Source organism: Grampus griseus, assembly GCF_964374135.1.
Source record: "Grampus griseus genome assembly, chromosome: X".
NCBI classification, from domain to species: Eukaryota; Metazoa; Chordata; class Mammalia; order Artiodactyla; family Delphinidae; genus Grampus; species Grampus griseus.
The window spans coordinates 29,470,867-29,488,502 of NC_138999.1; the positions used below are offsets into that span (position 1 = coordinate 29,470,867).

The window sequence follows — 17,636 nt, forward strand, 5'->3', positions numbered from 1 at the left end:
TATATTTCATTTCCTATGTAGGGCACATACAACTTTTATTTCTCCCTATTACAGTGGACTTTAAAGGTACTTGAGTTTTCTCTGTATGTCTTGTTAAATGTCACAGTAAAGAATGGAAAAAATACCTCAGTGTCTCCACTCCTTACCTTCCTAAACTGAATGCAAAATGTCACGTGCTTCTTTTGTGTTGAAGAGACACGCTGCAAATGTGCTATAATCATCTTTTATTACAAAGAAAAACATTTCACGTTTGTTAATGGGGCATAAGAAACTTAGGGCAACTTTAACTTCTAAGCAGATACACAGTTTTCTTTTCCAAAGATAATGACGTAGATAAATCCCTGCATGAGATTCTTTTTCCCGTGAAGGAACTGTTCCCTAATTATTAAGCTTGAGGGGTTATTTTTATTTATGCTATTGATGAAGGAGTGAAAATGAATTAATAATGGATTTTTAAATGCCGTCATGAACCTTTTCTCCGGTATCTGTATTTTCTCAAGTGTAATTTGCCATTGTTTGTGTTTGCTTTCATTAAGGCGAGGAAGATCTTCTCAGTCCTCCCCAGGACACAAGCACAGGGTTAGAAGAAGTGATGGAGCAACTCAACAACTCCTTCCCTAGTTCGAGAGGTAAGCGCCAGTACCCAGAAGTCACTCAAACTTCCTGGAAGTAGGCCACTCGTTTCCATACCCAACTAGCATGTGTAGTTTCCATGTTTACGTAAACAGGTGCTGACAGAATGCCAGTTTGGGGTCACTGGGAGAAGATTTTGTCTTCGAGTGTGAATTTCTGGTTTGGAGTATTTCCAATTCAAATACCTGTGTAATCAAGGTGTTTCTAGAAATAAGAATAGTAACTTATGTTTATAAAGTATCAATATCTTCCTTGCTTGGCACATTAGCCTGAAGAGTTAATTATGAGATAGCTTTTACTTAAGAGCAGTTGTTAAGTGACTTTTACAGACGAGGAGATTAATGCCCTGATGGTGCCTTTGCCAGGGACGTACCGCTGCTACGTGATACAGCACGGTCTGCGATAGGCCTAGCGTACAGTGGTGGTGGGAACTCGGGCTTGCAATCTCATGCCTTTTATGTATATTTGAAAACTGTGTCTTACCCCATCACTTACACATAAGTACAATTAAATCTCTATGTACTAGTTCGTTACTCTTTTCATTTGCATAGATAGAATACAATTTTCACAAAGAAAGACACTAATATTATTTCATTTAAATGTTAATATATCTGAATATTAATATTATCGAACATTAAAATTATTTCTCCCATCACTTTGACTTTGAATATTTTGCCCTCATACCAAAAATACAGCATTTTACCGCACTGAATTTTCCTACCAGCCAGTATGAGCTTCAGATGCCTTACTTCATCCAAGGAGCTATTTTGCTGCCGTTGTTAGTGTTTTGGACTATTTCTAGTGGTTCACTGCCCTAACGTAAAACAGGTCACTGACCCACCCCCTTCAATGAATAAAAAGAATGGCAGACAGCATGGACGCTCGACTCAATACTATTGTATTCCAAGTGTGCAAGTTGCTAAGAAAGAAAATCTTCAGAGTTCTCATCACGAGAGAAAAAATATTGTACATTTGTATGGGGACAGATGGTAAATAGACCTATCGGGTGATCATGTCACAGTGCATACAAATGTCAAGTCACTAGGTTGTACACCTGACACTAATACAATGGCGTATGTCAGTTATACTTCAGTTAAAAAAAGAATGGCAGCAGTCACCTGTGAGCAAATAGAGGGATATGCTAGAGAACCAAGGGTGGGGGGGAAGCACAAGGCTTTGCGGCCAGTGATTGGCACCCCTAATGGGCTGCCAGGGAGGGAAGGGCGGCCGAGAATCTGGCTGTTTGCTCCTCTCCACAAGGGCAATGAGGAGGCTGTTTTGAGTCCTGTGTTGTTCCTATCTTTTTGTTCAGTGTCAGTTAACAATGGCCATTTCCCAGCTATTTCATGTGCAAGTGAACGTTGTGTGGTGCACATTAAAAGCAATAATGTTCTGATAGAGCGTTGCTAAGGAACCGTCAGGGGAAGCTAATTTTAAATGTCTGCACCAGCCATCTTTTCACCGCTGAGCGCCTCTGATGTGTTGATTTTAACAGATAAAAGTCTTCTGTCTTCCACCCACCTCCTTATCCCACACCTGCCAGCCTCTTCTCCATCCTATCTTCACTGCCTCCTCTCCCAAAATGCCATGATTCATAATGAGAAGACCACACGCTGGTTTGACGTAAATCAAACACATTCACCTTGATCCTGCCAGCTTTTGCTAGCACCTACTATGTACCAGCGGAGGTTTCAGGGATGCAAAGTAGAAATGCCAAGTTCTTTGCCGTCAAGGTGCTTACGGTCAGCTGGGGATGCAGCCTTCCCGAGAAGTTCATACCACAGCACAGTAGTATTCCTGCTGTAATGGAGACGTCTGTGACGTGAGAGAATCCTAGAAACCCCCTTCTAGATAAATAGGAATGGCTTAGCCTCAAGCAGAGCAAGTGTCTTCCTCAAGATCACACAGCTACTCATTGGGCCAGAACTTTGGGCCCCGCATCTCACACACATTTCACTGACCCCAAGCTTCCCCTTGAAGGTCATAGACATGCGCCTCCTCCCTGCTCCTTGACCCGAAAGGTTGTTTACCTGCTCTGTGGGAAGTCAGTGGCAGCCCTGGGCATTTCTGTCACATCTGAACAGCTAGAGTATCAGAGGAGAGGCCACAGCAGGGCTCATGGCTCTGTTTCCCCAGCGGCAGCTTTTTTGTACTGGGTCTCTGGGCCATCCTAATCATCTTAAGGTGAGATCTTTGCACCCTCTCCCGGCATCCCCCTTTTAGACTCCTTGAAGCTAGATACCACATGGGTATGAAAGATCAGAAATATACCTCCTCTGATATGGTATTTGGCAGTCAGCCTCTCTGATGTTGTATTTACTTGTCTGATGTTAATTTACTTATATGGAAAACCTAGGAAACTCTATTCAGGCCGCCTGGGTAGTGTTTACTAAATTAGTGCTTATGGAAGCGTATCATCCCCTGAGTGCTAATTTGAGTTCTCAAATAGGGGATAAGCAGGATTTGTCTGATACCCGTTCCATTAACCAAGTTCCTACTTACTCAGTAGTACCCTGGTGCCCTGAGAGAATTCATTCATTTTCCTGAAGAAAACAATCAAATAAACAAACAAACAAAATCCTCATAACGAGAGTAGATAAGGTGCTAGAAGAGCTGGCTGGTCTTCCTGTGATGCTGTGACCTTGACATTTTCTTTTCTACTTCCTACCAAATTATACCTTATCATAGGCCCCTTATGATTCTGCACCCAATTCCAATGTGTGGGGTTCTTTTCCCACACCACCGAACAATTCTCGTACACCAGCTGGGTGTCCTACAATTTACCTCGATTCTGACTCTGTCTACCCAGAGACAGGATCCAATTCCACCCGTTAAGGTCTCAGTCCCACAAGACTGCCCCTCCCCTCCTACTTCAGACTGCCAATTTTAAGTCCAGGTTGTTAGCTGGGCTTCTGACCCACTGGCTATAGACTAGAGATTCCAACAACCCCCTCTTTGGGTTCGATTAATTTGCTCGAGCAGGGCACAGAACTCAGAGAAACATGTTACTTACTAGATCACTGGTTTCTTATAAAAGGGTCTAACTCAGAAACAGCCAGATGGATGAGATGCGTAGGGCAAGGCACGGGGAAAGGGTGCAGAGCTTCCATGCCCTCTCTGGGCACACCACTCTCACCACATCTCCACGTGTTCACCAACCCGGAAGCTCTCCTAACCCTGTCCTTTTGGGTTTATAAGGAGGCTTCATTACATAGGCATGAATGATTAAATCATTGGCCACTGGTGACTGAACTCAATCTCCAGCCCCTCTCCTCTCCCTGGACATCATGGGGTAGGAGTGAAAAGTTCCAACCCTCTGATCACTTGGTTGGCTCCCCTGGCAAGCAGCCCCCATCCTTAGGTGCTTTCCAGAAGTCACCTTGGTAACGTAACAAAAGACACCTTGCTGCTGCTCATCACAGGACATTCCAAGGGTTTTAGGAGCGCTGTGCCTGGAAGGGGGACGAAGACTAAATATATATTTCCTCTCATAAATCACAATGTCACACCTATTTCTCCGTACATTTAAATGGATAAAAAGTCTTGTCATTGTGAAAATAGGCTGATCGTCGATGCACTCTAAAAAGTGGTTTCTCAAGCACGTAGACCCCAGACGGGTTGCAACCAGAGGTTGATGATGCCGACTCCCAATTACCTCACCACCGACCAGTCAGAAGAGTGTTCATGAGCTGATCACACACCCCACAACCCCCTGCCTCACACTGTCTTTATAAACCCTTCCCTGAAAGCCTTCGGGGACTTTCAGGGTCTTTTAAGCAGTAGCTGCCCCGGACTCCTTGCTGGCACCCTGCAATAAAGCTGTTCTTTTCTACTTCCCCACAAAAAATAAAAATTTTTAAACAGTGGTTTTTTGGATGCTTTATTTCTAACTAAAGGCATTTATTCATTTTGAAAGAATGGAGAATATATATATACATATATATATACATATATATGTATATATAGAGAGAGAGAGAGTAGGATTTAATGGGAATATCTTACCAATTAGTAGGTATGTTAAGTTGATATTAAGCCAAAAATCTTGAGATTCTTAACGTCTCAGGATTAGAGACTCTCCCAAATTGGAAGGGTCTTGAAAGTTCATCTTAATATCTTTGATGTTCAAAACCGTGGGTTTTGACCTTTTCTGACCATTATCCATAATAAGAGAAACATTTTACGTCTTAAACCGGGGTAAAGATATAAAACAAGTTATTTGCATATGTATGTACACACAAATATGTATGTACCCACCATATATACACCACACATATATGTATATAGTCACGTATACATACACAGATCAGAAGTTTCGTGAAACAATACTTTCTTTACTACGTATAATTCACACTGTTTCTCTGTTTTCTTTATTTAAAAATAAAATGCTGGTTGCAACCCACTATATTGATTTTCTGATCCAGTTGTTTAAAAATACTGATCTAACTGATCTCAGTTTTCCTTGCCCAGGTGAATTTTTTTTTTCAGTTTGCTGTTACTATTATTTGATTATTTTTATTTATAATGACACTGGATTTTTTTTTTGGTGAGTATCTTTTTGACAAAAATTATATTTTAAAAGTTTTACCACGGAAGTTTCTGCCAAGACCTTGCTAGTATCTTAGAGAACACTGTATTTTCAATCTAAGTCTGCATCCACGTTCCCATTGTTGGTGTTACGAAAAATGAAGTTCATGCTTGCTACAGCTGTTTCGGACAGCTGTTTTAGTAACTTAAAACAGATGTTAGAGCCAGAGGTCTGACATTTAGTGGAAATGTGCTATTAAATACCACCTCCTGGTTTACTTAACCCTGCTAGATAATCGCCCACAGAGGAAAAGCCGTTTTTTCAATATTATGTTTTTCATAAATATAAAGCATATAGATAGGGGAGGTCTTGTGTACTTTAAATTCACAACCTTTTTGTTACCCTTTCCACAATTTTTGACTTAGTGCTAAGTCTTCAGGTATCAGCTAATCTTCACCTTTCATTTCCACTAGAAGTACCTGGATGCCCAAAGAAGTGAAGAGCCTCGTTCATGGCTCTTCCGCAGGTTCAATTAGGCTTCTAGGCTTCAGCTCTTATCTTGATGGCCTTGCTAAACTGTTATACAAATTAATAAAGGAGGCTGCACGCCTCTCCGCTTAGTGATCAAGTGATAGCCAGCAGTATCCTGCCTCGTAGCCACTATAAACCGCAGGGAGTTCAAGGCGTGAATGTGTGCCCGTTCAGCTTTGCGAGCCTATCTTTTCCGATGCATCTCTAGCTCTCGTTAGTTATTCACAACCACCTGAGGAGCTTGAGGGCCTTGGTGTACATTAAACACAGAATGTTAGCCAATTTCTATCTAACCTATTTAATCTACCTGTATAATCTCTCCCTCTGTCTATAAATAGATGTAGAAGTCGAATTCCACTGTAATAAAAGGCATTACCTACCACAGGACACTTTCGAAATCTCCACCATTATTCTGTAGGGAGGCTACATGGGTAGAACGAACAACAAACATCGTTTTAAAATCAACTCTTTAAGCGATCTGTCCATACGTCTCTGATCATTTAGCAGTCTCACTAAGAGTTTGTTCGATGCGTGTGCATTCCTGAAAGAAAACGCTTCGCTAGTGAGGGGTATGGTATTGGTCTCTAACAATTAGGTGCCACTGCACACTGATTAATGATAGGATCCAAGATGAGCTCTTAGTGCAGGTAAGAGAACTCAGGAAGCAGTTAGCACTGTTATGCCGGTATTGCCGCTGCCTGTGTAATGTCTTACCTGCTGACCTGTGCCACATTATTTTTATCCCCAACAGCCCATGCCATCCTCTCCCTCTCGTACTCTCCCCTCCTAAATAAGGCTACATACATTCTGTTAAATACCTCTAAATTAGAAAGCCAACCGCTTTGCAAAACCTGCCATCTTCTAAAACTCAAGTCTTGTCCATGACTCTTTTATGGAAAAGCAACATAAAGAACAAAGACAGATGGAAGCATCCCGGCCCCCCTTGCAGGCTCCCTTCCCTTTCCTCTCGGCTTCCAGAACGGATTTGAGCTGTTGCTCCTTTACACCAGGGGCCGGCAAACTGCAGTCCACGGGCCAAATCTTTATAAATAAGGTTCCATCATAACACAGCCACCCCCATTCATTTACATATTGTCTATGGGGGGCTTTCTCACTCCAAGGGCAGAGTAGTTGTGGCAGAGTAGTTGTGAAGAGCCGCTACGCAGACTGTGTGACTGGCAAAGCCCAAAGTATTTAACTATCTGGCCCTTTACAGAGAAAATGTGCCAACCCCGACTTTACATCATTAAATTGTTATCCACTCTAGCTCATCACATATATACAGTCACAGATTTCAGTGCTGATCAACTTTCAGCTCAAGAAAACTGTGCTTTTGAATTGATTTATGCGTTTATATCCGTCTTCACCAAAGATCCTGCATTTTCAATAAAGTATAGCCATTTCAATCTTCTTTCGCTTGTAATGAAACAGAAGTCCTAAAAAGGGACTCATTAGTCCTTAACTTCTTAAAAAAGTCAGTGAACTGAGACAAAGAAGCTCATAAAGATACCCAGAAACAGTAACGTCCTGCGATTCTGACTGTGAATAATGAATTACAGCCAATCCTCTCAAGTTCGTACTGCCTGAGGAAATGAGACTTCTCCAGACCTGACCAAGCCCTTTCTTTAGACTCAGGACTCCCCAGCACACTTCCTGTTTCTCTTGATTCATTTCCTGACAGCATACTGCATTGCCAGATGGACCCCCTAACTGACGGTCTAAGGAGACTCATTTCCAAAGAATGTGTTCTTCACATAAAACTTTTATTTGGTACTTTATTTATTGGTAAAGAATTTGTTTTTAATGGTGCAACCAGCGAGCCTCTGTTTTGTCAGCGTAGAACGTATTTCTGATACAAGTAGAAAACATTTAACTCTTTTTAAACAAGAAGCGGACCTCCCTTCGTACTATGCTAATGAGCACATTGGAACCCAAGTGGCGAGGGAGAATTTTGAAAGAGGTCAGGGATCACATAGCTCTGGGAGGTCCATTTTACAGAAAACATGGTTTCTGAAGAAGTACCTGAAATAAAACCCAAATCATTTGCTTCATCTTCAGCAGTGACCAGTTGATACTGAGCTCTGAATAGGCCTTGTTGAAGAATTACTAAAGGTAACATAACCTTTATCATGCTAGGAACCGTAATTACATTCTAAAGCTAAAATCACATTGCTTTCTAACAACACTGTCCTTCCTAAGGTTCTGAGGTTTTAAAAATAGACCCCAGTCAAGGACCTACTGTATAGCACAGGGAACTACACTCAATATTTTGTAATAACCTATCAGGGAAAAGAATCAGAAAAAGAAAATATATATATATAACTGGATCACTTTGCTGTACACCTGAAACTAACACAACATTGCAAATCAACTATACTTCAATTTTAAAGAAAAAGAAAAATAGGCCCAAGTTACAAGCCAGACGCAGCTACAAGCCCTTGGCATCCAAGCTAAAGGATCGCAGGCAAGGCCAAGTTGCCTAAATCATCAAAGGACTCTTGGCCATGACCTAGCAGCTGCCTCATTTAGTTCAGCCAGCATTTACCAAATCCCCGTAGCGTCGAGGTATAGTAGATATCAGGGAGAGAGAGGTAGGTGAGCGACATGCGGACCCTGCCTTCAGGGAGTTCACAGTCTTGCAGGGGAGGAGAATTCATTTTGCCACCAGACAGTATAACCGTGAAGTACAAGAAATTTTTTAAATGTTGCTAATGAAGTGAAAAAGAATGGATGACTAATTCACGCTGGGGTTGGTGTGCGCCATCAAGGATGAAATGCTGTTCTCCCCCCTCCCTTTTCCCCGTCGTCTGGTATGGGCCTACCACTGGGAACATCCACAACCGAGGAGCACCTCTCTCTTTCTCCTGGTTTGAGGAGCATCATGGACACCTTGACCATGTTTCTTACATCGTCAAGCATGCAGTTTCTGTATGCCCAAGAAATCTCTGACTCAGGACAACTCAGAAAGAAGGCAAAGGCAGGGGCGGGGTCATACTTAGAAAACCTTAAAATGTACACCAGAAGTTTTAAACCCTAAACTTGAGTTGTAAAAAGTTTCTTTTGGATTAGTAGCTCAATACCTCTTCGTTCTAGACTAGTACTCAGATTGTTTCAGGGGGGTCGTAGGTCTTCTTGGAGCATGTCAGGGGAAAGGGAGATGCTGCACAAGATCTCTCACAGCTCTGCTTGTATCTGCTCTGAATACTGGATGGCAGATAAGAATGTTGTAGGAAGTGGCCCAATGCGAAAGCCAAAGTTTGAAAACCAGTATTTCACTTTGGAGACCCCGGAAATTGCGTGCCCAAGACATGCCAGGTATGGTCAGCGGTCCCTAATTTTCTGTCCACTTACAAATATTAGCGTAGAAAAACTTTCTCATCAAAAACTGCTCTTCAAAAATAAATAACTGCATACAGATATAGGATTCTATAAAACAAACAAGGCCAGAGGGTCTTTGGCTGACCCTCAAGGCTCCTGGTATCTGTGGAATCATGACGAGGAAGGTGAAGACTCATTCCTGAATCTGGCTCCGTGGCTTGCCCATAAGTGGGACTTATCTCCTTCCCGCTTTGTTTCAATTTTCTCCAGTGCCCCCAGTCCCATCATGGACATGCTCAGCTTCTAACAGATAGAACAGCTTCTCCCAAGAGGATGGAGTCTAGCCTCTATGCAGTGTTCTACCTCGCATTTGGAGTGCCGATTTTTGGCACCTGAAACCAACTACTGTTTGTTTTGGTGTGTTGGTTGTCAAGTGGACAATAAAGAGATTCTGAGATTTTTGGACAGTAAACTTGAGATTCTACAGTTGCCCTTGAAAACAATGCTCGATTTGTCAGATTTCTATGCTGTGCCCGCTTTCATCCAGTTGAACATGTGAGCTCTATGGATTCTATAAGTGATGTCTCCTGGATCATGTTATCTGTTTACACCGACTTTAAGTGTATGTAAAGGTTATTTGACTGGATGTGTCTTTTGGGGTTTTTTTGTTTGTTTTTATTTTTTTTCCAGAAGGGGATAAATGAATTGTCATCTCAACATTTGTTTGGTAAAAGAAGCAAATTGGTATGAAACTGTATATTTATGCTTTTTTTTTCCCTTTCTGATATCTCTGCCTCTTCCTCTCTCTATTATTAAAGGAAGAAATACCCCTGGGAAGCCAATGAGAGAGGTTAGTGAGATTCAGGCTCACAGCCATGGCTTCTGTCTGTCTCATCCCGCTTTCTATGTTTGGCGTTTGTGTAAGAATTGTGTGTGTGCACGCCCATGTGTGTATTACACGTGTCATCATGTAAGGATGGTAGTCACCTCTCCACTTGCAGCTTATGAGGAACATTCCTCAAATGTTCACTGTCATTGTCATCACCATGACAACAGGACGAGGGGTTGGGGGAACAGGAATCTCTTTTAAATGGCAACCCTTTGTAGTCCCTAGGTTGGAATCCTGAAGTTCATCATCTGTTGCCATTTGCAACACAAACAAAACCTTCAAAATACATTTAGCTTCGAACATAACTGATGAGTCATAAAGCTTCCTTCTACTTCCAGGACCCTAGCATTTTCTGCCAGTGCCCTTGGTTTTTATTCTTCAGGGATGACTTCATTTTGGTTCTGTTTTCTTTTTCCTGGTGCCTACACTCTTTCTTTCCCACTCGAGCTAACATTTTTTTGAGCACTTACTGTGTGCCAAGGACTTTTCTAAGCACTTGCCATCTTTTTCATTATGTAATCTTCCGGACAAGCCTATGAGGTAGGTACTCTTATTAACCCCATTTTACAGATAAGGAAACTGAGTCAACGAAAGGGTAAGCAATGTGTCCAAGGTGACAGAGCCAGGATTGGAATCCAGGCAGTCTGGGTCCAGAGCCACACTCTTAACTGTGTGCTTTACTGCCACTTAGAAAATGGTGTGTGAAAAGCATATGTCATCTCAACTTGCCCTTCGGAGGATGCTTTTTTCTTTACTTGGCATTTTGAGCCAGATAGAACAATAACCAGTTAGGGATAAAAAGTGAATCTTGGAGTCGTGAGGGATTTTTTTAATGCCTTTTAGAGGTAGGGTACAGCATCATCACTGAATGTGGTCTGGGGTTTTACAGTGAAAGCTGCTTCACACTTCTGTTCTACCAGAAATATTAGCTAAACATTGAATTACCTAATGAAATGACATCGGATGACAAAGTGTTGAGTGACAGCCCAAGTGAAACAAGATTGTCCTTACCAAGAGTTTAGTATGAAGGACGCAAGAAGGAAAGCTTTCCCATGGATGGCAATAGCGTGTACTATTGTGGGAGACAGGTTGGACAGGTGGGGAGTCCTTATATGAGAAGGTTCTGGATCCTTAGCAACAGATGGACAGGAGTAGCCACTGATTCATTTAAACGTCATACTGGAAGTTCTGCCAGTGCCATGCCATGCAGGTCTAATCAGCTGAACAATCCTTCAGTGTGTCCACACCATTGCTCCCTTCCAAGGCTTGTGGGGTCCAAGGGAGGGAGCGGTGGGCTGGGAGGAGAAACAGGAAACCTGAATCGGTGCAGCATTGAATGCTCCTGACGGTTTGCCTTCTTATGTGAGACATCTTGGGTTCATTCTGATGGTAAGTGCCCCTTAAAATTTATTTTAACTTGTGGTAAATAGTTGCACCATATTTTTAACCACCCTAAACATGTGTCTCTCATAAACGCATTTTAGAAAAGGCCAGCACATATAATTGAAGTCACACAGGCATTTGGAATCTATACTACCTGAGGTATATTGTAGTCAGATAAGTTTTCAGAAAGCCACAGAATCCAAACAATAGTGATTTTTTTTAATGCTATGAAAATACCCCAGATGTACAGTAGACCAGATATTTTTTCAAAGATTAAATTACAGAGAAGAAAAGCACATTTCACTGCGGTATTCTGGCTTTGCTTTGGCCAACTGAGCGCTCACCATTTCTTTGGGAACGGTATTTTTAAAAAAAAAAAAAAAAAAAAAAAAACAGAGTGCCAGATTGCTATTGAGGTCTTGGGTCTCTGCCAGAAAGTCTCAATTCCAATCACTGCAGCGAACAACTCCCTGAGGCAGAGGTGGCATGTGAGAGTCCACATGTCACACTTTGCACCAACTTGGAAAAACATACAACTACCCTAATGTTAAACGCACAGTGCCTTTCTCTTCAACAGTCGTTGCTTAAGAATGGATTAAGGACGTCTATAGACGTATTTTTATGTCTACTTGTGCCTGAAGCTAATCGCAGATGCCTGCCTGTTTTCCAGGGCCTCTCATGCTCATAGCACAAGATTTTCATGTTGACTTTAGAAAAATCTGTCAGGTAAAATTAATGATCTCACTAATGTTCTGCCTTACACGCACGGATAACAGAAGCAGGATACAAATCTATTTTCTGTGTCCCAATTCCCTATCTGTGCGTGGTTCTATGCCTCCAGCGGGTTGAGGTATATGATTCTTTGGAGCAGTATTTAGTCAAAGAGATAGAATTTTTTTTTTTCTGGCTCTAAGGAAAACCTCCATGGAAAACACTGGAATTGTTATTCTGATGAAGCAGGTATTTGTAAACAAAGTAATGAAAGGCATCATATAGATATGGTGGGGTGACTCAGAACGTTCATTTCTCTAGCATAGGGATGGCCATGAGGTCAATTGTGAACATTTAACCGTCTGGACAGGTTAAAGGCTACCTAACATTTTGTGGGAGTAGGTATGGTGTATTAAGAATCATGAACCTGAGACTTCCCTAGTGGCGCAGTGGTTAAGAATCCGCCTGCCAATGCAGGGGACACGGGTTCGAGCCCTGGTCCGGGAAGATCCCACATGCTGCGGAGCAACTAAGCCCGTGCGCCACAACTACTGAGCCCGCATGCTGCAACTACTGAAGCCCACATCCCTAGAGCCCGTGCTCCGCAACAAGAGAAGCCACTGCAATGAGAAGCCCGCGCACCTCAACGAAGAGTAGCCCCCGCTCTCCGCAACTAGAGAAAGCCCGCGTGCGGCAACAAAGACCCAACGTAGCCAAAAATTAATTAATTAATTTTTTTTAAAAAAACCATGAACCTCTGACCTGGTAACTTTTTAAATAGCAGATACCCCTAGAACTTATGCCTCTTAAGAGACTCAAGAATTTTCCTTCCAGTTAGTAACCGAACACCACTTTGAGGAGTAGAAAAGCACCACTTGGCTATATAATCTATAAATGCATTTACTTGTCTTCATTATCTTTTGAACTGCCGTCTGCATCTCCTAGCACAGTCTAAAATAGGCACTCTTTGATTATTGTCAATAAGCTGATGGAGAAAAAAAATGGTTTCTTCCCTGTTTTATGTTTTCTAATACATTTTCTAGCTACCAGGAGGACTATACTATAGTGTAGATGTGAGAAATAGTTGGAATTATATCTAGGTATCAGGGTGTAAGAGTCTTGGGGTTTGTTTTTACTGGTTTTATTAATTGCTGTTAAGATTGCAAGCAATTTAAAATTTGTAGTTAGTCCATCTATTTTCAATTACACAGGAATAATTGTACAGATTTCCCAGGGTTGCTGGGCAGTCAAAAGTAGGTACAAGGGAAGCCCTCTAACTTGGTGGCATCAGTTAGATATCTGTGCTCTGAGGAGTAGCAAAGGACCCACTGTGGCTTCCTGTGGTTTTTATGGTTTAGAAAAGCCAAAGATGATTTCTGTTCTTCACTGAGGGCTGCCAAACTACTGGCCCACTCTAGGCATAGTACATATGCTTTGTTAAAAGGTTTTATGTGTGCAGCCCCAACCAAACTCCAGAGTGATTTTTTAAAGCATAATTAGTCCTCATTGAAACTTTCTGCACGAATAGAGCGCAAAGAGAGTTACAAACTTGGTCGCCTTAATAAAAATGGCTGAACAGCATAAAAGTTAAGTCTTAGCTTGACCTGGTGCCACTGCTGTTTAAGTGCCTGCCTACGAGTCCTCTTCAGATCCCCTCATATACTTAAAAACGCTATGTCTCTTGAAATAAATATTAGGAAAGAATACCTGCCCTAGTCTATCTTTAATGTTTATAGGGATTTTAACAATTATTATGGGAATCTGTAAAGTTGATACATGGCAAGGTAGTAATAGCCTAGTAAAGCATTTTTAGTTTCAAAGGCAGTACTTGAATAGTGGAATGATTTCCTAATGTCCAAGAATTAAAATTAGCCATATAAAAATATGGGACATACATGACGAGGCAAGTCATAAAGTGTGTCTCAAATTATCTTACTCTAGATCTGAATTTTGCCACGAAGTACCCAGGGACATTGTGCTGTTCTTATGCTCCGTGCTGGGGGATTAACACGGGGTCATGTCATATTATTATTAGAAGGCTATTCTGATAGTTAACCCTCATTGAGTAGGAGATCAAAAATGGATTCAGAGGCTACCCAAATCCATGCTATGCATGTGGGTCATCTTACAATGAGGCTCTTGAGTCATCTGGAATGAAAAGTAATTTTTTTTTCCTGAAGCTTCCTAATTCAAAAGTTAATAGTGTATACTAAGGTCAAATCAAGACTTTCTCTTTCAACTCAAGTAAAAGCAGAGAGAAAAGTCACCTCCGCCATAGCCTTAGACGTGAGCCAACAGCTTGTAACAGCCTTGAGATAAAGATTTCACACGTAGTGATGGTAGCGATGCTAACGGTGATGGAGGAGAGTGGCGGCGGTGGTGGTGGTGATAGTTATGGTGATGGTTGTTTGATAGTAAAATAATTTTTAATACAAGTACATAGTAAATAATCTCCCACAGCAAGGTGGAGAAGATACATCCCATCACGAATTGTTCCTGTTATGACAGGAATCTTGTGCTCATCCGTGGAAGCCTTTTGGTGTATATTTACATTGGGAAGATGAGTGCAGTCTGACTTTTTTCCATTTATATGATACTAGGAGCCTGATCCAATATGAGGCTGGATACTAACAGTGTGGAATGGCTTCATTAACAAGGCTTTGCTTCTTCCTGGAAAACTGGTGAAAAACCAAACCCTGTCGTGTATCCCCTGGACGCAGCTTCTGTGTTGTCTACACCTAGAAACGGGGGATGGTTTCCCAAATGACAAAGAGTTGGGGTGATGATAACTACACCTTGTGTCAAGTCTGTCTTTCTGTTTTCCAGGACACAATGTAGGAAGCCTCTTCCACCTGGCAGATGATTTGGGCAGAGCGATGGAGTCCTTAGTTTCAGTCATGACAGATGAAGAAGGGGCAGAATAAATGTTTTACAACTCCTGATTCCCGCATGGTTTTTATAATATTCATACAACAAAGAGGATTAGACAGTAAGAGTTTACAAGAAAAAAAATCTATATTTTTGTGAAGGGTAGTGGTACTATACTGTAGATTTCAGTAGTTTCTAAGTCTGTTATTGTTTTGTTAACAATGGCAGGTTTTACACGTCTATGCAATTGTACAAAAAAAGTTATAAGAAAACTACATGTAAAATCTTGATAGCTAAATAACTTGCCATTTCTTTATATGGAACGCATTTTGGGTTGTTTAAAAATTTATAACAGTTATAAAGAAAGATTGTAAACTAAAGTGTGCTTTATAAAAAAAAAGTTGTTTATAAAAACCCCTAAAAACACACACACACACACACACACACACACACACACACACACACACACACACACACACACACACACACACACACACACTGAGGCAGCACATTGTTTTGCATCCTTTTAGCGTGATATCCATATGAGATTCGTGGCTTTTTTTTCTTTTCCTGCATATTTAAGATAGGACTTCCTCTAACACCACCAAATGACTACTTCATATCGCTCTTTTGGAATCGTTGACTGAGTGGGGCTGGCTGTGGGTTTTCGTGTTACACATCTATATGTCTATAAGTATGTAAATACTATGGGTATATAGATAAATAGATATCAATTTCAAGAGACCTTTCAAATTTCTTGTTCAAATGTTCTTGCCACTTCCTAATGGAAAGCAGTTGCTTCTGGTCATCCAGGCTTACCTGCTTGGGTCTAGAATGAATTTTCCCTGGAGCCTGAAGCCAGCAGGAAGCTACCACACTAAAACATTGTCTGCGGCTCCAGATGTTTCTCATTTTAAACTTTCCAGTGACAACTAGAGTACTGAATTTTTTTAAGGGACATATGAATGAATACACAGGACTTATTATGTCAGAGTCATCCGCTGGTTGATGTATTCAGCGTCCTGCTGCTGGCAATGCCACGGTTTAAATTTAATGATGCTTCAGTGAAAATCAGAGCATCAGAAGGCATTTTTAACTCCCAGGCAGGAGGAGGACTATGGTAGGGCTGGAGGGCTGTGGATTCCCAGCCAGTCCCTCAGAGGGCGCAGGCCACTCTTGACGTAAAGGATTGGATGAATGTTCATAACCTCACAGAGAGAGCTTTATAATTACAACTGTTCTTTTCTCACAGTCAAACAGCAGTGGGTGTCTTGGTTTTCCAGTTTCTGAAGGTTTTTTTCCCCATTGTAATGAGTTTGTAAATGCCAGAAGACTTAATTTAAAATAACCCTTAGTGAAAACGTGTAACACAGTAGCCCCATCACATTGTGGTACTGTTCAATATCCACCCAGAAGCCCATGAATCGTGTTTCCCTCCTTGGCATTTCTCTACAAGTGACTCCAGGCAGGTTTGTAAGTGGGAACGCAAATTGATTTAAATGATCCAAAAGGCACTCCAAACCCTTTCTGGTGGATTAGGCAGGTTAAATATGTTAATAAATCATTCAAGCAGAGGAGAACGCTCAAGAGGACTAACTGGTAGGAAAAAGCTTTACTCTTTCATTTCATCTTATTAGTCTTTCACTTTTTTTAATCATTCATTCAATAGAAATCACTGTGTGACCTATCATTTTGCAAATCTGTTACCTCTTACATCAAGTGTAATTAACTTTTGGAGAGTGGGTTTTGTTCCTTATTTTACTAATGATAATTAACATCAGACATGGCTTCTCATGCTATTTCTACCTCACTTTGGTTTTGGGGTGTTCCTAATAATTGTGCACACCTGATTTCACAGCTTCATCACCTGTCCATTGTGAGAACATTTCCCTCCATTTTCGTTTTTGTTCATAATTTCCAGAAGAAAACCCAAAGCTCTAAGGTAACAAATTACATGAAGATTTGATTTTAGTCTTGCATTGTTTTCCTTTATGTGACGCTGTACTTTTTCTTTACCCGAGGATTTTTTTTTTAACCGTGATTTAAAACAAGGGGTTACTTTACTTCCTACTAAGAAGTTTAAGTTTCATTCTAAAATCAGAGGTAAATAGAGGGCTTAATTTTGTTTTAATCTTTTGTTTTATTTTATCTTTTAGACATTAGTTCTGGAGTGAGTCTGTCAAAAATATTTGAATAAAAACTGAGAGCTTTATTGCTACGTTCTAAGCATAAGTTGGACATTGTTTCGTGTTCTTTATAACCACCGAGTATTAAACTGTAGATCATAACCAATGTAACTGAAGCATAAACATCACCTGGCATGTTATGTCATTGTTTTCAGGTACTGGGTTCTTACTTGAGTATCATAATATATTGTGTTTTAACACCAACACTGTAACATTTACTAATTATTTTTTTAAACTTCAGTTTTACTGCATTTTCACAACATATCAGACTTCACCAAATATATGCCTTACTATTGTATTATATTACTGCTTTACTGTGTATCTCAATAAAGCACGCAGTTATGGTACAAAAAAGTGTTGACTGGACTGCAGTATTTTGTTTTGTTTTTGCATAGGCAAAACTTTCGTATCATTAAAAAATTTAAAAATCTAGAGAGCCCAACAGTGAAAAGAAGGACCCTGACTACCCTATTCCCACCTCATCCTCACTGCACTCTGAGTAAATATTAATAATTTCTTGTGTTTCCTTCCAAAGTGTCGTTATTGTATAAGCAATTACAAACATATGTTCCTACTTTTTTTCCTTTTATTA

The 17,636-nt window shown here is 40.9% G+C and overlaps 1 protein-coding gene across 8 annotated transcripts in view; it reads left to right on the plus strand.

Moving 5' to 3' along the window:
- Positions 1–17,329, plus strand: part of DMD (dystrophin) — a 2,236,200-nt gene extending 2,218,871 nt beyond the window's left edge. For 5 of the 8 annotated variants that reach the window (XM_082680764.1, XM_082680763.1, XM_082680766.1 and 2 more), the window contains 2 exons: positions 537–629; positions 14,817–17,329. In XM_082680764.1, coding sequence (XP_082536890.1) covers positions 537–629; positions 14,817–14,914 — 191 coding nt within the window. In that variant the 3' untranslated portion in view covers positions 14,915–17,329. Of the gene's footprint in view, positions 1–536; positions 630–9,825; positions 10,991–14,816 lie in introns of those variants that run through there. The other 3 variants (XM_082680765.1, XM_082680769.1, XM_082680762.1) reach the window with 2 other exon arrangements.
- Positions 17,330–17,636: the final 307 nt, after the last annotated feature.